Source organism: Aulostomus chinensis, chromosome 5, assembly GCF_037954235.1.
Source record: "Aulostomus chinensis isolate RoL2024-O1b breed Wild chromosome 5, RoL_Achi_v1.0, whole genome shotgun sequence".
In the NCBI taxonomy this organism is placed as follows: domain Eukaryota; kingdom Metazoa; phylum Chordata; class Actinopteri; order Syngnathiformes; family Aulostomidae; genus Aulostomus; species Aulostomus chinensis.
This window is the reverse complement of record NC_141324.1, coordinates 12,026,026-12,047,221: the sequence shown is the minus strand read 5'-3', so window position 1 is coordinate 12,047,221 and position 21,196 is coordinate 12,026,026. Positions and strand designations below refer to the sequence as shown.

At 40.1% G+C, this 21,196-nt stretch overlaps 1 protein-coding gene across 1 annotated transcript in view; it reads right to left on the bottom strand.

Annotated features, from left to right (window-relative positions):
• Positions 1–19,379, bottom strand: part of slc1a7a (solute carrier family 1 member 7a) — a 60,484-nt gene extending 41,105 nt beyond the window's left edge. Inside the window, exon 1 of the mRNA XM_086203138.1 lies at positions 18,884–19,379. Within this exon, the coding sequence (XP_086059264.1) occupies positions 18,884–19,024 (141 nt within the window). The 5' untranslated portion in view covers positions 19,025–19,379. The remainder of the gene's footprint in view (positions 1–18,883) is intronic.
• Positions 19,380–21,196: the final 1,817 nt, after the last annotated feature.

The window sequence follows — 21,196 nt, the reverse complement described above, 5'->3', positions numbered from 1 at the left end:
TGACATCTAAGAGTGTATGAGCTACTGAGATCATTCAGGCCTTCTGACAACCTGCAGTCCCAAAAGTAAAGAAGCTGCTTTTAGCTATTATCCTTGCCTCCAGTTTTTAACCTCTCATCAACAATGTCCTTCAGTACTGATTGTACAGTGTTATTTAATTAAGAGTATTGGGTCTTGTTAAATGAAGCTAATCCCTTATCAATTTATGCTGATATATTTAATCTGAAGTGAATGAAAAAAGTAAATTGCCAATTTCCCCACTGAGGGACGGAAAAAGGTTTATGTTACCTTATCTTAATGTAGATGTCAGAAGCTGCCTACATGCACCATGTACAATAGATGTCTAGATCAAATATACTTCAGTCTAATTTCAAGAAGTATTCAAATGATCCAGTAGTTCCCCAAAACAACTGAAAACTTTAGTCTTTCCTTCAAGATTTAGAAAGACGACATGACTATAGTTCAGGTGTCAATTACATAATCAGTGACTGACAAACAACTCAAAACGTCTGCTGTGAAAAAGGCCACTGAAACCCGACAAGTGATAATTTCACTCACAGTATGGAGTTAATAGCATCTGAAGTTATGAAGCGGAAAAGTGTTAACAAAGTTCTATGAAAGAAATCCATGATGTTCAAATGCAAACAAACAAACAAAAAGGTGAATTTTGAGAATGAACTGTAAATACGTCATATCTGACAGAGAGACAACTGAGCAGAGATGACTTTTGGGGAGTGAGGAGGCTTATAGCACCAAAAAGCTGACTGTGAGTGTTTGGAGAAGTGCTTTGTGTTGCTTTCAGTCTGTTAACACCAAATCAGTCGTGCTGACATGATGCTTCTCATGTCAATACAGCTGTGTCTGTGCAAGAAAGACAAACACAGTGGGTCTTTCTGGCTGTAAATTGTAGCATAAACTTACATTCCAATATACATTAGGTTTACCCACACGTCATAGCTTCACACGTTCAAATTAGGCACTGGCTGCCATTTGTTTACAAATCGGCAAAACTACACTCACTCTCAGGAGTGGTACACACTTAATGTTCCTGCAGTGAGCTTGGACAGATTTTACACCATTCCACTGGAATAATTTATAGAGTAATTAGAACTGGTGCTGCCGATATATGGCCTAAAATGTTTCAAGAGAAACTGCATTTGAGTGATTTTTATTAGAATTTGAACTTGGCGACTTGAATCATTGCATTAAAAAACTGGATTTGACGAGTACAATTTGAAATTGAATTTATCAAATGATTTGGAAGTGCACTGCAATAAACTTGAGACTGATATAATATTAAGAAAAACTGAATTTATTTGCTTTGAAATAACATTTTATCCAGCCCAAACATTCAGTTCTCTGTATTCCTAGACTTTCTGTCCCCAAATTCAATTTCAGGTTAACGTGACTGACGTCTGGTCCATGAGGGCGAGTCATCAAGCAGACTTGCAGAACTCCCATTTAAGTCTTTGACAATTCCTTCATGGTCTGTGGGGTGAATAAATAATGTCTGTCCTGATCTGAGCATGCATCTTTTAGGATATTCCAGGACGAGGGGCTGAACTCCAAGGTTTATGACAACACGATGCAAACTCAGCTTCTTGATCAAATATGATCAAGAATCTTAATGATTTAAGGTGGGACTGCTTTAGATAACATAACTGTAAATGTTAAAGTTGTCTGTTTATTAGATTATTTCTATTTTTTATTGGGTTTTTTTTCACTTTGTTGAATTTATTGCCATTTTATTGTATTCTGTTTGATGTTGTGCTCAGGTCTCACTTGTAAATGGGATCTTGATCTCAACTTCCAAAATAAATTAAGTATAATATACTTCAGTTACTCTGGATATATTATATACTTATACACGTATGCATCCCCGCTTTTACAAGAATTAATTAAAAATGAAATCCAAGTTCTTTGTGATATCTAACATAATGGAAGGCTGACTAATTCTGATATCCGCACCAGGGCAAACAGAGGGAACATTTGATTTTTCTGTAAAATTGCTTCCCTGTCTATAGCAGTAACAAAACAAAACAGTGCAAAAAAATACGATGTCTCTAAATTGAATCTTTGGATGCACAATACCTTCCACTGCATTCTTAACTGAGGGTCAGTTGGCCATACTACTGCTGTATATCTAATCTCTTTAGATGCTGGTTCTTGGTCACCGACAAGGCTCGATGTCGTTTACTTACAATGCCCCTTCTCCATGGTACAATCTTCAATTATGACTATAAATAATCGTATTTTTTTGTTTTCATTGATTGTAATTTTTTTGATCTAATCTCTTCTGTTTATTTGTTAGTCGTATTTCACACTTTTTTTTTTTTTAACCTTCCAACATTTTTGTGGAAGTAATGTAGTTGTTTAGGAAAGCAGTTGTTCTCTAGAAAATGATTAATGAAGCTTATAGGCCAGTGGAGCAGAACGGCTGCTGGTCACTGATAATGTTTTAATAATACAAAATATTGCTGACAGATATGGACAAGGTATGACATTCATTTACATTTCAAATGAGAAGTTATAATATATCTTACATGTGTGTTTTCCATTGGTTTTTATAAAATCAACTGTGAGATCTTCATTGCTTCTGTCAAGTTGGTGGTGTGGAGCAGGATTCAAATGCAGCAACAGCACTCCAGGGTAGAAGATGACAAGACTCTCAGTTTATGAGATGCCGTAAAATCTATATTTGGGGTAACATTGTTTGACATGTAAAGATTCAATTACGTTGAAAGCAAGCTCTCAACATGACCTCAGTGCTAAATGTTTAGACTTCGACATTAATATTAATTAATAATAATTAATATGTCCCCTTTTCGAACAAGGGAACCACAGATTCCTATTTTCCCCACGAATAAGAAACCTTTGGAGGATCTACCTGCACTTCAACTGTAGGGACATTGGTCCAATTTAGTTCTTGCCAAAACTCCTGCATTTACACCCAAAAAGTCACATCTTGGGAGGTAATATTTTGTTCTTTTAAATCGTGCATGTTTTATTTTATTTATTTATCTATTTTAAACTGTTGTACGGCGACCTTGAGTGCCTTGAAAGGCGCCTTATAAATAAAATGTATTATTATTATTATTATTATTATTATAACCTTCTGAGAACTATGAGCACAGTCCTTTTCATGCATTGTATTTCAGCTGCCTTGTTTAAAAAAGTCTGAGCACCCTCCCTCCTGTGCTGGAGCCCTGAAGCCTCCACGTCCCGCCGGTGGCTCCCCTGCTGAAGCGGGCCCCTATGCTATGCAGGGCTATCTACTGCTGTTCAGTCTGGGTTGTTTTTGCAAGCTGCCATTGTCATTTTATGAATAAGTTTTGCTTTGCTTATTTTGTTATTTTGTGTGTGCAGGCCTTCTACATGGTTCCTCTGTGCGTGTATTTGAGAGTGAGTGATATGCAGGGCAATGTAATCCAAGTGCGTGTGTTAAGTGATATAGGACCCCGGGATGTGTGTGTAGTCTGGGCCAAGAATATTGTATTGTTACTTATTGCGTTGTCTAATACCAGTCCCTCTTTTTTTTTTTTTTTTGGACAGGAGCTGTTGGTGCCACTGTGGTGTAAGTGACTGGCTGATCCTGGTGGTGGTGGTCTTCACTTTCCTGTACAGGAGTGCACTTGGTGTGACAGTGTGTGTGGTTTTCACGTGTGGTGTAGCATAAGAACCCTTCCCTTCTCCCATCAGCAGTCCTCTCGGCCCGGTGAGCCCTCGGGCCCTGTACCTAGCACTTTATTGTTGACTTAAGCAAAGCTTGACAGTGGTCCCCTTCTGGACTGTGCAATATTAACCGTTTGATCACTAATTCTGCTGAATATCTGCACTGTCTTTTTCAAAGAAAACATTGTTAATAAAATTTATAGTCTAGTCTAGTCCCCTAGATGTATCGCGCTGCAAAGGCTAGAGCACAAATTTCTTTTCTAATTCAGTTCTCCCCCAGAGAGACACATGTAAGATGATGACAAATACAAAAACTAATTAAAAAAAAAAGTAAAAATACAATAAATGAATTAGTATACTTGTATAAAAATCCAAAGTGAGATAATACATAACTTCGGTCCATCTTTTCATAAAGACAGGGACTTTTAGCTGTAGCTGGGCAGTCCTATATTCCATCATGTAAACATTTTTTACTTTCTGTACCCACTGAGTGATCGCGGGGGTGGGGGGGTTAGGTTTCAACCAGTTAACAGTAATCATTTTTCTTGCAATCAGTCAACAAAACATGTAATATGTAACATTGTTCTGTGGTAAACAGCTGGTCAGGAAACACATCTAGTAAAAAACAAAAAAAACAGAGGGTCCATGGGGATGTCCACTGACAAAATTTTTTCCAATTCATCTTTGACATTTTTCCAAAAAGGTTGTATTTTCGAGCAGTCCCAGAATATATGCGTATGGTCGCCAATCATGCCACAGTTCCCCCAGCATTCATTGCTGTGATTGTACTTGGAAATAACAGTTATTAATGGTGTCCTGAAGAATCTGATTTTGACCATCCAGTCAAATTCTTTGTACAGTTGGCTTCCTATCCCCTTATGGCATCTGGAACACACGCGTTCCCGAGAATCATCATTTATTACAACATTAATTTCCAGTTCCCATTGTTGCTTGATGTGTAATGCACTGCCAGAGGTGTCCATCCTTAATTTTTTGTGTATGAGAGAAACTTGTTTTTTTGATAAGGAAACGTGTTCAAACATATGTATAAAGTAACTTTCTATGTTCGTTGGTACCTTTCTTATATTTTCCCAATCTGCACTTTTTGTAACATAATGTCTGATTTGCAAATATTTCTATAAATCACTTGAAGGCAAGTCAAACTTTTCTTGAAGTTGTAAAAAGGACTGAAATGTCTGCCCATCCATGAGCTGATCTATTGTTTTTAGACCAGACTCCGCCCACCTTTTATAAGCTCCGTGGTATATTCTGTAGATGGTAAAAACTCTATACTCCCTGCTATAGGCATGGCGCGTGACAGGCCCACAGCTCCCTTTAATTGTTTTTGACCACAGTCCAAATCTTCAGTGTATGTATAATCCATAAAATTACTAACCTTTGTTTTTTCTGAGTTTGCTGGCTAAGAAATGGAAGACTGGACAGCGATATCCCTGGCACGGCGTTTTGTTCAATTGAAACCCAACGATTCTCTAGGTCCCCGATCGCCCAGGCTGCCATTGCTCGCAACTGAGCTGACCAGTAATAATATTTTAGATTAGGTAGGCTCAGGCCTCCCTTCTATTTTGCTGACATCAGTACTTTCAACCGTATTCTTGGTCTTTGGTTTTGCCAAATGAATTTTGTTTTTAATTTTTCTAATAACTTAAATATAGATTGTGGTACCAAGATAGGGAAGGACTGGAAAAAGAACAACAGTCTCGGTAGGATATTCATCCTCACCAACTCTATTCTACCAAATAGTGACAGAGGGAGCATATCCCATCTATTCAATCCTTTTTAATTTCTTTAATCAGTTTGTCATAGTTAGAGGAAAATAATTGTGTGGTTTCAGGTGTGAGAAAAACACCAAGAGACTTGAATCCCTGCTTGGATCTTCGAAAAGAGACCGGGGCCTCATTTATAAAGATTGCTTACGGACAAAACCGGGCTTGGAAGTGCGTACACAACTTCTTACGCAAGAGTTGGGATTTATTAAAAAAAGACTAGCGTAGGAATGTGCGCAACTTTAAGCAAACTACAGACCTTGCTTACAAATCACAGTCCAGCTGGAAAGTTGCGCAGCAGGATTTGATTCATGCCCCTCCCTCTCCACACCCACAATTCACCATGTATGGTCATGCAAATTACCTCATGAATGTGTTTTGCATATAAATAGGCATGATGGATCCACGGCATTTCACGCTCAATCATGGCATCAACCAGGCGAAAGAGGAACTTTTCAGAGACCGAGATGGAGGTGCTTGTTGATGAGGTGGCGGCGAGACGAGAAACTTTATTCATTCAAGTGGAATTACCAACAAACAAGAAGCCACTGAATGGCACACTGTGGCCACAGCGGTAAGCGCAGCGTGTAGAAATAAAAAAGAAGTGGTCTGATCTGAAGGTGGAGGCAAAGAAAAAAGTGGCTTTGCACCGCAGGAGCGTGGCGGCTACACGTGCACATGAAACGTGCACGTGTGACACTAGTGTTTTAAGAAACGGCTCCATTATCCACCGCTGTTTATGTGGTGAAAGTTTGTAGATCAACATTGTAAAAACACAAACAAAAAAGGATTTAGTCACATTTATCTTTAAACAAAATCTGATAAATGCATGTGGAAGTGTTCTCTTGCACATGTAGTCTACATTTGTAAACGAGGCTATAAAAAATCGGAATCTGCTAAATCGAAATATTCAAAGTGAAAACTATTGGTTACATTTCAAATTAAATGTTGTGAATATAAATCCTAAATAAAGCTACATCGAAATGTTAAATCTAACGGCACCCAATAGCTGCAATGTTGTTTACTGAATAAAAAGTGCAGCACTTCTTCATCGTGCTTGCAAGGTTCATTTTCTGTGATGTTGCTGGAACCCCTTTGTGACTTTTGACTGAGCAGAAAATGTATTATTTTTACACACATTTATATGCGCTCTTAACATTAACCAATTGTTCTCACCTTGTCACAATTGTCTCCAAAATGTGCGTAAGCAAGGTCTGTAGTTTGCTTAAAGTTGCGCACATTCCTACGCTAGTCTTTATAAATCCCAACTCTTGCGTTAGAAGTTGTGTACGCACTTCCAAGCCTGGTTTTGTGCATGAGCAATGTTTATAAATGAGGCCCCTGGACTGTGTCCCGATCAGGTGCCAGAGGCTGCTGATGAGACACATGCATTTCAACGTCACTGCCAAACATGCAACTTGTAAGACATTAGCAGTAGCAGATGCGCTCTCCAGGGGCCCAGAGCAATGTCAGGGGGATGGGGTTTGTCATGAAGAGGTGGCAGCACACATTGAGGCTGTCATGGGCCAGGTCCCAGCCACACCACACCGGATGGAAGAGCTAAGACAGCACACAGCAAATGATAGGAAGCTGCAGGCAGTCATAGTGTTCATTAGGAGTGGGTGGCCTGATTTTGTAAGTAAGGTGCCTAGTAAAGTGCAGGGAAAGAGCTTACCAATCAGTATAGTGACCTGGAAAAGCCGATGAGATAACTAGAACAGTACAGCATTGTGCATTCTGCAGAGAGAACAGAAACACTCAGAGAAAGGAGCCATTAATGCTCAGTGAGTTTCCGTGTGGGCCATGGCAGAAAATTGGTATAGATCTGTGTGAGTATAAGAAGCACAACTACTTAGTAGTGTCAGACTACGACACACCAGGTTGTAGCTAAGCTCAAAGCCACATTTGCATGTTTTTGTATCCCCGAGGTGAAGTGAGTGATAATGGGCCCCAGCAGAGATGAGGGAGTTCAGTGATGAATATGATTTCGTTCATGTCACATCCAGCCCTCGCGACCCTCAGAGTAATGAACAGTCAGAGAGGGCAGTACAGACAGTTAAATCTATACTGAGACAGGAGGACCGCCTCATGGCCCTGATGACATACACAGCCACCCCCACTTCTTCCACAGGAGTCAGCCTCACGGAACTGATGATGAGCAGGAATATTAGGGCCACCTTGCCTAGCTTGCAGGACAATCTGAGACCTAATTGGCCCTACGAGGACGGTATTGGACAGGCTTACACTGCCACCAAACAGAAATGGAGTGAAGATCCTACCCTCCCTGAGCCTGGAAAACCCCATAATAACGAAGTTGGATGGACAGAAACAGTGGACAATGCCTGCTGTTGTTCATAGCTCTAGCTCCAGTTAGTTCCTATGTTGTAGAAACGGCACAGGGTGAGTGCTACAGGAGGAACAGGTGCCACCTGCAGTCCACACCTGTCCGTGGAAGTCCTGACCAGGAGCCTCATGTATCAATACTTGCGTGGATCTCATACTAAAAAACTGCAGTCACAAGAATCTCAAAAGTTGCGTACACACAAAAAAATCCAGATGTATCAATATGTGCGAGCGCCAGAATCCACCATGTTTCCTTGATGCATCCCAATCAGCGTGGAATTGAGCGCAGATGTCGGAGGACCGGGCCCGCCCGCGCTACGCCCACGCAAATTTATTTAAATAGGGTCTCCGTTGTCCGCACCAAAACAATGTCAAAGAAAAAAAGGTTCATGGCGTGCGAGCTGGAGGTGCAGGACGGGGGGGCGGGGGGGGGGGGGGGGTTGGCAGCCTGTCCAGTGGTGTCAGTATAAACAATAAATGTTGTGAGTGGGATAAGAAGTGAGAAGGTGAACGCGGTGGGTTGGGAGCAACGCACCCCCCCGCGAGATGAAAACAAGTGGTGGGACCTGTTATTGGCTAAAGTTCCCTTCTCATCAGCAGTGTTGTTGATCATCATGTTCATACATCTTAACCACTTCTAATGATGGAGAGAACGAGTCGCTACACGTGTTTGAAGTTTTATGACGATGGTGGAAAATTGTTGGCTCCTCCTTTACTGAACGATCAAAGAGATACAAAGCTTGTAAAAAGTGCAGCCATTCTTGAAAGTTGCACATTCAGCACAATCGTGAAGGCTCTTTTATAGCTGCTTCAATAATGCCAGCAGGTGTTTGTGTTTGTGTTGAAGGCTTTTTTTGTGCCCGATGTATGTGTGGTTGTCAAATAATGTCAGTCACCAAACACCGCTACAGGGTGTCGCCAACGGACCAAAGTGCAGTTAACGCAAGAATCGGCTTTCCGCCAACTTCTGGAGTTGGCGTGAAACAGCGCAAGAATCGCCGGACTTTTCACGTTGATACATCTGAACATGAGCGTCGATCCTGGAGTACGCAAGTTTTTCTTGCGTAAACCGCGTTGATACATGGGGCCCCAGGTGACTCCAGAAGTCTCTAACTACACCACAAGGGACTGTGACCGTGACTCTTGTTGGCAAAGTGAATAAGCCTCCAGTCAAATTGAACTTTTGAAAAGGAACTGTGGGGCCGTTTAAAAAACAAAACAAAAAAAACAACTCAGGGTCAAGGGACTTTGCAGTATGGATTTTGGAGGGGGATTTAAAAAAAAAAGCAGGAATATTAGGGCCACCTAATATTGATTGATTGATTAAGATTTTTGGTTGTTTGATTACTGGTTTGATTGATTGCTGATTTGTAGTTGCACAAAAACACTTTGATTTATTTCTGAGTCCTATTAGCAAGAAATACACTTCAGGAAAGACAAGATGGAAGGAATGTTTGTGTTTTTTAACATTATGAACAGGGTGAATGGTAATTTTCACAAGACATCGTTAAAGGGGACCTATTGTGCTTTTCCAGCTTTTCAGACTTATGAATATATTTAAAATGTTCAATACTTGTTTCTGGAGGACTTCAGGAGAAACGCCAAATACCTGCAACTCACCTGGTCTCAGTGCCCAGTGATGTTACTGCCCAACTCACTCTGCCATGGAAGTATATGGTGTTAGCGCTCAGATGGCTAACAGAAAGTGTTTTTTCGAGTGCAAACACTTCTTATCTTTGCAAGGACTTCCCAGAGAAGACGAATTAAGCCAGCAATGGAAAGATTTTTTGTTTTCGGGGAGCAAGTAACTCTTTCGCCTTCGGTGCTCCTGTGCGCTCTGCATTTCACAGACAGTAGTTTCCTAAACAAACCTAAGTATGCTATTGGATTTGCAAAAAAGCTAATCTGCTGTCCTATCTTCACATGGTTGGGAGGAGGACACCGAACCACCGGCTGTAAGTGTCATTCTGTCAGTGTCTTGTCTGTTTTTAGCTCTGAACTGCGGTGAAAGAATTGCTCTAAGTATAAATACAAGACGAATGATTGAATCAATAAAGTTGACATTTTTAAATTGCTAAAATTGTAAACAAGCTGGTTATCAGTGGATGTGGAAGAACGTCTCGGCTGAGACTGCTGGAAACTTAAGAGGATGTTTGCTCATGTTGCAGATGCGACACATATGCAGAATTAAGGATGCTTATGCATTGTCTTTAAAATATATATATAAAGGTCAAACCACAGGTGTTGCCATGAGCGAGGTATTGAAGTCGGAAACTTACTTTGTGGTTGACAGATTGATGTTTGCCTATGTTTATTCTAGGAATTTGAACCGGTCGACCCCAGACTAGGCGCCCATCTCAAGATTCTAAGAATTCTTGTATGTGACATGCTCCTGTCCCCCATCTATATGCCCCCTCCCCTCGAAGATGAAGAAATGTATAAATATCTGTCTGTACCTTAGATTCATCAGAGAACTTCTGATGCTCTATGAGTATGCTGTAACTTCTCTCTCATGCATGATTAAAGTGTGTACGCTTTGGAAAAGAGACCACTGCCTCCTTTCGGTTCACTGCCCCGCCGGACGACCGCCCCACACCGGGCCACCCCACCACAATCTTAAACTGATATTTGTCTTTTTTTTTTCAATTAACCATATCCACATGGGAGTAGGCAAATAATTGCTTTCTGCAAATGCAGCATGTTTATTAGTGTTGGAGCAATGTACTGTCCAGAAGTACAAACAAAACAAAAGAACCATCCATCCATCCATTTTCTCCCTCTTATCCTGTTAAGGGTCGAGGGGCTGGAGCCTATCCCAGCAGCCTTCAGGTGACACCCTGGACAGGTCACCAGTCCATCTCAGGGCCAACACATAGAGACAGACAACCATTCACACTCACATTCATACCGACGGTCAATTTAGAGAATCAATCAGCCTCGTCCCCTCTTGATGTCTTTGGACTCTGGGAAGAAGCCGGAGTACCAGAGAGAACCCACACAGGAACAGGGAGAACATGGAGACTCCACACAGAAAGATCCCGTGCTGGAGCTGGGGCTCAAACCGAACCTTCTTGCTGTGAGGCCACAGTGCTGACCACTGCACCACCGTGCCACCCCGAAACAAAAGATGCACAGGGTAAAAAAAAAAAAAATTATAAACTCAAGCCCAACAAATATAATAGTAATGATTACTAGTACCAACTGAAGTACTTGAACTATTAAGCCATTAACACAAAAAGATGACCCTTATGCATTGCATCAAACTGTGGTGCATTAAACAGGGGGCAGTGCAATTCAGAACAGGACTCAAATGATATAGTGGGGGTATTGCGGGTGGTGGACGCCTCCAATGGTCGTGGTTTGTTTTAGGTCAGAAGGGAGCGGAGGGCTCTCTGCATCAGCTGTGTGCTTCGCGGACAGGTGATTCTTAAGACTGCTCGAGCTCCGGTGGAAACTAAATTCAGCTTTACAGTGAATGCATATCACTTGTTTTCTTTGGAGACTGCCATCTGGCAGGGCTTCGAAGTTGAACTTTCCATTTAAAACTGACGAATTTTTTTTCCATGTTAGTCCTCATCTGCTCTCAGTTTTTTTTGTGTCTGTATGTGTTTTTTTTGGGTTTTTTTACAAGCTGTAACAGGCAGCATCTCGCGTGTGTGACGAGAGGTGCGTTCACTTTTGGTTTTCCGTGAACTACGGCATGGCCAAATGGTCAAACAGCACCGTGCACGTTAATCATGATGGAAAAAAAAATTATCGCAGATAAAGGGACATTGGGTTAACTACTTAATTATGTGTTAACACTGACACCTATTATATATATATATATATATATATATATATATATATATATATATATATATATATATATATATATATATATATATAAATAAATAAATGGCAGCATGATGGTGCAGTGGTTAGCACTGTTGCCACAGCAAGAAGGTTTTGGGTTCAAGCTCAGGCATGGGATCTTTCTGTGTGGAATTTGGAGCTTTCTTCGTGGATTTTGCATGTTCTCCCTGTGCCTGTATGGGTTCTCTGTCACTGATTGGATGCTCTAAATTGACCATTAGCGTTGCTGTGAGTGTGAATTATTGTCTGTCTATATATGTTAGCCCTGGGTGGTGGGCCAGGTGCACACACACACATATGTGTGCGTGTGTGTGTGTGCCCTTGGCCCACCCTCTCTTCTTGAATGGAGAATTGTCAAAATGTGTGCATGTTATCATATGCAGTCCACGTTCACAAACATGGAGCCTGAAGGACATTTTATTCTCCAAGGCCTGCACACACTCACTACTTACACAGTACAGCTAATTTCTTCTAAATTGCAGCAGCTTGCATTGTTGCCATGGAGACTGTATACTGGGGGGACAACTTGGTGTGGAGGCCCTGCAATGTCCAGAATTTCATTTCAGAGAAACAGTAAGGCAACTGATTTAATTAAGCAGCGGACATTCAAATAGAATCATCTTGTGCACATCTACGGGCATGGCCCTCAAAGGTGCATTGCTTTCCCCTCCTTATATCAGGGTAGTCAAGCTATCCAGTTCTTTTCTCAGACGTCTGTTTGGGTTTGCAAAGGTTGGATCGTTTGTTCACTATTCTTTTGGTATTTTCATATGGATTCAAAGCTAAATTAAATTCAAAGGCTATTTTTACATTTGGAAGGGGGGGGGGGAGGAAAATCATTCCAAAAAGATAACTAAAACGCATCATTACATCTGAAAATTGAACAGGAAAATTTGTGTGGCTAATTAGTGTCTAAGAGGATAAGTATAAAAGCTGTAAATGTAACAAGTGTGAGTAGCAGCAAAGCAGCTGCTGTGGAGATCTCTGCAAGAGTAGCAGCTGCATGTGTGCTGTTCCAGCAGACTCCTGAGTGCCTGCTGATGCTCTGGAACAGCCAGCCTGTAGGTGCCTCCTTTTGCGCCACATCACAGTGCCATAGTCCAGTTTCACCGAATAGGGCTGTGGCAACGCACAGCTGCCAATGACTTAAGATGGTGTTTTCTAACCTTTTTCACTGTCCAGTTTCTCTCTGACTTACAGTCCAGGGCACATACTGTATGGGGCAGTGGCCATGGGAGAACTTGTAGGCTGACTTTGCCTGACAGTTCTTTAGCTGGATGTTATTTTTGTCTAAAGGGGTAGCCTTTAATTTTTCCTCTGAAATGCGAAGAGCATTTTGAACATTTCGTCTGGTCTTGTCCAAGGCAGGGCTGACACCTGTCACTCCTTGCTGTCCATGTAGTTGTTTTACATTCTTAGTGCAGCAGGAATGACAGTTCTGTCGTCACCAGGCCATGACTCTAAATGCAGTCTTACAGGGTAACATTGGAAAACTGTGGCGTATTTGTCTTCTATTTCTGATAAACTTGATTCACATTTGCATCTCACTATCATTTTGTTTGGCAACAGAGTTCAGTCTTTTTGTCACAAGACAGAGGCATTGTCTTTGAGGACCAGCCATTTGGTAGGGACATGCTTAGCTACCACATGGAACCTTAGAAGGCACATGAGGAACCCTTGGCACCTTGGAAGGGCTTTATTCAGGTCATATGTATGGGATTAGGGCATTAAAAGTTTATGGTCTATTTGCAAGGAAACTGTCTATGACCTACAGCATGAAAAACAAACTCACATGTCCACATTCCAGCTCAGCACTCCTTCTCAATTTGGTATGTTCCTTTTTCTGAGTCAGCTAGTGTGCTAGATCAGAATGCCACTGGCTGTAACTCACCATCATGCTCCAGTAGCAAAGCTGCTCCTAAGCTGTAGCTTCCAACTTCAGCACTGATGACACTTCATGTTCATAATACGCCAGTGTTCGAGTTTTCACAAGCATAACTGTAACTCTCTGAATGCTTGTTCTTGTATGTTGCTCCATGTCCACCACTCTATCTCTTGAGAAACAGTAATCAATCATGATTATGAATCAATTACTGAACTGTTGCTGTTTAATAGTCACGTTTTTGAGACAGTCTCTTAAATCTGTGTGCCCTAGTGTCTATTCTAACCTCCAAGTTGCTGCCATTTACAGCTAAGTTCACCATCCTCTCATTTTGTGGCTGCTCAGTTCTGGCTGTTGTAGCTTTAGTTACACTGCCAAAAAAAAAAAAAAAGTTCTCTCTGTCAGTTGAACTGCTGAATTCCACAGCTATCTATCTATCTATCTATCTATCTATCTATCTATCTATCTATCTATCTATCTATCTATCTATCTATCTATCTATCTATCTATCTATCCATCTATCTATCTATCTATCCATCTATCTATCTATCTATCATCTATCTATCTATCCATCTATCTATCATCTATCTATCTATCTATCTATCCATCTATCTATCCATCCATCTATCTATCTATCTATCTATCTATCTATCTATCTATCTATCTATCTATCTATCTATCTATCATCTATCTATCTATCTATCTATCCATCTATCTATCTATCTATCATCTATCTATCTATCCATCTATCTATCTATCTATCATCTATCTATCTATCCATCTATCTATCTATCATCCATCTATCTATCCATCTATCTATCTATCTATCTATCTATCCATCTATCTATCTATCTATCATCTATCTATCTATCCATCTATCTATCTACCTATCTATCTATCTATCTATCTATCTATCTATCCATCTATCTATCTATCTATCTATCTATCATCCATCTATCTATCCATCTATCTATCTATCTATCTATCATCTATCTATCTATCCATCTATCTATCTATCTATCTATCTATCTATCCATCTATCTATCTATCTATCTATCTATCTATCTATCTATCTATCCATCTATCTATCCATCTATCTATCCATCCATCTATCTATCTATCTATCTATCTATCATCTATCTATCCATCTATCTATCTATCTATCTATCATCTATCTATCATCTATCTATCTATATCTATCTATCTATCTATCCATCTATCTATCTATCTATCTATCTATCATCTATCTATCTATCATCTATCTATCTATCTATCTATCTATCTATCTATCTATCTATCTATCTATCTATCTATCTATCTATCTAACATCTCTATATCTCTATAACAGTTTTAACAATGTGAGAGAGATTCTTGCATGGCATGACAGCAGGATAGCTGAGATGTCTTGCTGTACATCGACAAACACAACATTTAGTGTTTACTATTCAATAATGAACTGTAAAACACATGAATAAAAACCAAAGTTTCTAAGCTCCATCAAGACAAAGTGTAGAGGATGGTGGGTCCAAACTGATCTGTTCACACACAGGTGTTCTTTAGAAACTCCAGGTGCAACACGTTTATTCCATCTTGAGAAGGACTCATTGCATGGGTAAGGTGAGGTTTCAATGGAACATTTCAAATGCAAGTCTCCTTCAATAAACAATGCAATGCACACCATGGAATTAGTCTGGAATTAAAATGTCTTTATTTCATATTGACCAATGGGACTCCTTTGTCTTCTCTAGTTGCTTAGCGTCCTCTTTGATTTTTACAATTTATTTTGTAACTAAAGCTGCATGGAAAAAAAAGTCGAATTACTATTCATTTGACTAAAACTATGATTGCAATATTACTGGTAACATTAGAGGGAATATTATTATAATTTTTTTCAACATTCTTATTTAAAGTGAAAACATGTTTTCTTAAGTTTGTAGAGGAAGTGTCGGCAGGATATCCTTGCAGCATCACAATATTTCAATTGATACGGAAATTTGACGACTTTGCTTTCCTTCAATTTGGAAATTGCACTACGCTATATTGCAATTTCAATAAAATTTTTGATTAATTGCATAGCCTTACAGGCAGCAGAGGTCTTAACACGTCTATTCCATTATTGTGATTGACAGCTGCTTGAGTATGGCTCAGTACTGCACTTAAAGCAAACTACTGAGCTTCCTTCAAATACTGTCCTATCTACTTTAGGGCTGCTCAAAGGGCTTTACATTGTTTTTCAGACACCAGTTCACATTCACACACTCTGTCGGACAGACAGGGCAGCATCCAGCAAATCAGGAGCGGTAAGGACTTCAGAGTCTGCTCAAAGACGATTCAACATGATCTCAGGGCCCAGCGGGTCCAACTCGCAACATTTCCATTTACAAGACAGCCATTTTACCTCCCAATCCACATTCTCATGTTGAGTCAGGTCATGTTGAGCTTCTTGCTTTTATTTCCAGTTGAACAAAACATAAGCCTAAATATGAGCTTTTATTTCCAATGGGCCATAAAATTATAATAATTTTAGGTCCATAATGTTGCATCTGGCCACTGTGACTTAATGCGGTCTCTTGACCATAGTTTTTTCTTATCCTTTTTTTATTTGTTTTCTCCTGCCTACCCTACCAAAGACAGGCTGCTTCGTTGAAAATATCTGCAAAAACACAAGAACGGCTTTTGTAATGCCCAAGCTAGTGCTCCTTTGACCGCCATGGAAACTTATGCATGTCCATGTGCACAAACATCACATGAAGCACTTGGAGACAAGGGGATGATTCTGCAAGGTCAAAGTAAACAATTATCACTTTTAATAAGGCACACAAATGTGTGTGAATTTTGGACAGTTAGGTCATCATATGTTACAGAAGTAAACTTCAGGAGTTGTACTTATTTTTTGAGGGCCAGTGGTTTGGACTGTGTTAACTGGTGACATCAGCAGTTTCTTAAAATAGGAACAGAACAAGTGGAAAGTTTCAAAAGCAAACTCTAAAACAGTTGTAAAATCTCTAGTAAATCGACTGAAGTGTTACAAGAGAGAAATATTAGTGTTGCAGAATAATTTGAATAAACTGGCCCACCCGTTACTGCTTTTCTTCAGAATAAAATATCTCAAGTATTGGGAAGGAATTTTAGAGAAACTTAATCCCCACATGTCAAATCTTCCTGACTGTGGCGATATCAAATGCAGGATAAATAGCCCACAAATGATTTTCTTTTGTTTCTTCAGCTGAGTGGTGTAGGAATGTGCCCTGAAACCCAGAAATACGTTAGCATTGTTGAGCTTTGGGCCCTTTTATCCCAAAGTGTAAGAGATTACTGATTGGGTTTTTGGGTAAATAACATAACATAAATAAATAAATAACATAAGGTCATTTTTTTGTTGTTGTTTATATTACTTTGTTCTAAAACACATCATTAGCCATGCCAACACAGCTGCATAGATTTCAAAGTGTTTCTGCCTGGATAAATGTGGCTACAAATGTCACCAAGCAGACAGTAGATGCGCAAAGTTCGTCATGGTGTTGCTGAAGTCTGTAGAGTAGTTTGGGCATAGCTGAACTTCAGCCTTGAACTCCTAACGATTGCATTTACACTTCCAAAAAAAACCACACAAGTGCCATTCATTCATGAATATTATCATCATGAACAAATCCTTGGAGTCTCATTAATTTTTGATTGCCACAGAGCTTTTTTTTTTTCAGCAACAATCAACAATAAAATTCCCATTTGCTTTTGGTCCAGCAGTACAATGGTGCATACACAATCTCTGTGGCACTCCATTCTGAGGTTTGGATTCAGAGAAATGGGTCTGTATCAAACAGTGGTAGAAAGAAAAACAAAGTCAGATCACTGCAATGAATTGTAAGTTATGTGAGCCTAAACAAAAGAAGCACTGGTAGAGGGTTCGTGGAATGGTGACACATTTTTAGGGCATTATACATGGACACAAAGAGAACAAGCATTTACTCTTATCTGCAGTTAATCACCAGTCTAGGTGGGTACAGTAATTTAGTGTTGTGTTCACTGACGGTATGGTATCAGCTCCGTTAGTTGCTCCTCTCGTGAGGTGACACCTGAGGTTTGTGAAGCTCACTTGGTGCCACTCATAGAACACGATTGATACCTTAAGTTCTTCTGACAATACTTGCTTTCTCCAAAAGATATGACAGGAATTACACATTTCATCATCCAGCACACGCTACACGCCCCCCACCTCTGGCAAAAATGTTATCATTCCCTCTGGAGTCCTTTCAAGCCCCCATGGAACTGCAGCTTTTCAGATCAGATGTGGCAGTTGCTTTCTCAGCAGTTCATAGAATTTGTAAAGACTGATTTTTTTTAATCACTTTCTCTCCCACAATTATTTGAGTCACTATCACAGTGCTCGGACTAATAATTCGTAACAAATGTTATCCTCTGTTCGTCTCCACAACTGCAGCCCCTTTTGATGTCAAAATGTTTAATCCACTGTCCATTCTGTCTTGTGTGAATTATATAAGGGAACACGAATGGTATGTTGTTGACTTGATGTCTTTGTGAGTGATTGACAACTAATCTCCTCACTGGCAATCCCTTTTCATGGAGGCCACCAGAGGCCGGAGGCAATCTCATCGACTGATGAGATACTATCGCACATTATAAAAAAGTCAGAAGAAAACTATTATTCTCTGGTCAAAGGGATGTGCTGTGTTACAGCCTTAGCAGACAAAATGGATTTTTTGGATGAAGTTAATTACTTTTGGTGCAGTCTTGCCACTTCCCTGCAATATTTTTCTTATGCTTTTTTTTTTTTTTTTAAAGTAGGATGCTTTTGTGCCTCCATGAAAAGTCACTTAAGTAAACTTGAGCAACCAAAAACACACTTCTGTCTTCATTCCATCTGTCTCAGTCACCATTCAACATACCACTTAAATAGCAGCTGACAGAAGTGAGGAAACCTAATTTAGATTTCTGTTTTGAATTAGATGGACTCATATAAAGTTGATGCATTTTCATTCCATGTGAAGTGTCATGGATGCTTATCCCATTTCCATGCCTCTGAGAGGATTTAATTTATAATAATGACCCCATCTCAGCTAAGAGTTTAGAAAATGTATGTTTCAGTAGGGTTTGCCCAGAGGAAATCAATTTTAACGTGTGTTAAAGTGTGTCTGTGAGAAAATTAACGGTTGTAGCACATACAGAGCAACAGACGTACGGACAAGGGAGGTGGACAGCGTTACCATTTTTGATGCCTCTAAGAACTGAATACAATGGGACTAGAGTGGGAAACTTGATGGGGGCATTGGAGTGTGTTTTTGGAGTAACCAAGGGTTTGATCACCAGGACACATCTTTAAATGACTGACCTGTTCGGAGAGCTGCTTCCCTCTCAGAAAGAAGCCCAGCAGGCAGCCAATGACCACGGCCAGCACTGACAATATGAGCAGACCGTTCTGCTTGCAGACATTCTTCACCCGCCCCCACACTTCATCCAGGGCCACTGCCATCCTCCTCTACCTCCTCCTCCCACTGCTTGTCCTGGTCTTGACCACAACTTCGCAATCCCTCCTGTAGAGAAAACCACCAGAGCAGCCCCCCCTTTTTTTTGCTTATTCAGCCATAAAGAGGTAGCACACAGTCAACAGCCACCAGCACAGTGGATGTAGCAAATGGATGAGCTGGATGAAGAACAAGCCCGGGTTGAGAGAGAAAAAATAAGATTGTAGAAAGAACAAAGTTGGGATTCAGTTGATTTTGGCTGATGGAGAGTAAAAAATGGTAGCCATCCAAAAAAAGAAAGAAAGCTCAGAGTTCCTCTGGTCCTACACCAAGCAGCCTTCTGGGTTATTCCACATGAGCCTAAAAGCATCAAACAGACTACCTCTCAATCGCTGTCTCTTACCCTGTCAGTCACCTCCCTCCCCATCTCTCTGCCCCCACCACTACACTCCTCCTGCCGGCCGACAGGGGGCTCTGCAACAGCTGGTGGTATTGTTAATACTGCGATCCTATTAGGCTGTGCTGCACGACTCAGATCTAAGGCTGGATTAGAGAGCTCTCTGAACAATTGGACAGTGGATTGTTCCTGACTCAAAAAAGTGCTAAATAACTGACAGCACTTAAAAAATAAACAGGGTCCTACAAGGGTACAGAAAAATACACAATCATGATGACAAGATAGGAAGATGCTGAAAGAAGCACATGTTCCCCATCCTCTGGAAGACATGACTGTATGTACACTGCACAGTTACACAGTGAACGTCATGAGGTGAGCGCATTTATACACTGTGTAAGTAGCAGTTCAACACTTCCACAGTGCCTCATGTTGAATGAACAGGAGGAATGTATGTGAGGGATCTTGGTGACATTTACAAGATGGCAGGGGATATGTAAGTGCTGTAGGAAAGGTATAATTAAATGCAGGGATATTCTCGGTACATTCCCTACATAGATTATACAGAACCTCAAACTTTTGGAATCACTAATCAGTGTTAGAATGCATTTGCTCTTGAGTTGGGTAAATAAAATGGGTTTTAGGTCAGTAATGTGGAAATAAAAGGTGTTCAGACACAAGGTCTGTCTTCAGCATTATTCATGGTCATGAAGTTACCTCTTTAGTAAACAGGCAATATAAATTAAAATAAATTATAATCTGCTGGGAAGTCTGCAAGCAGCTATGGAATGATCAGGCTGCTTTAAGACTGAATGAAAGCAAATTTATATTTAATAACACAATTGCATAACTGTGTCACTGAATACAGAGATGTCTTTCATGAATATGTGGTATGTTCCAACCACTGGAACAGGTAGTTTGTGTCAGATAGATTTATGAAAATTCAAAAAAAATTTTCAGTGAATTCTGTGAAGCACTAAAAGGCAAAACTTTTTTTTTTTTAAATTGCATTCCCTCTCAATACATTTTTGCATTCTCAGTGGTAAAGGGATTTTAACATGGTCACCAGGAAAGTAAGGTTTGAATCTGAAACCCTTTCAGGTGCAAAATAGCCATTCCAAACCATGCTGCCTGCAAACAAGTGCCTAATACAATTTTCAAATCACCAACTATTGAACATAAGCTCGTGTTCACGATCCAACAGAATTATCAGACATAAAACTCACTTTTCTTGGAAGACTTCTAAGCTTGTAATGTTGGAAGGTAATAATTTACTTCACAATCACTGCACTACTAAATGCAGGGCAATAACTTTTTTTTTTTTTTTTTTTCACTGGGAGCGCTGTAGTCCCTAACTGAGAAATTTTAGGAGTGAAATTAGAAAATGTATTCTCAAAAACTTAAATCAATCTGTAAAGCATATGAAATACACAGTGTTGAATTTCATGATAATTTACAGTCTCATCTGCTGACTGACTGGAAGTTTCCTGTCAGCAAAAAAGCCAATGGAAGTGGCAAGGCAGTTTAATTAATGTGTCTGTCTCTGAATATTTTTGTTTCAAGCTGCTCTTGTGCTTCACGAGTATGTCATGTTTAAACTGTTGGATGCTGACTGCCTCAACAAACTTGTTTTTTCTTCTGAATATTGGACCATACCTGGAGCAGCTGCTACAGTTCATGGTGTTGGGTTTTGCAGTATCCAAGCCCAAAAAAAATCAATCATTTTCATTTATTGATTATCAACTCCTAAGAACAGCATTCATAGAAAGTCACTCACATTTTGTCA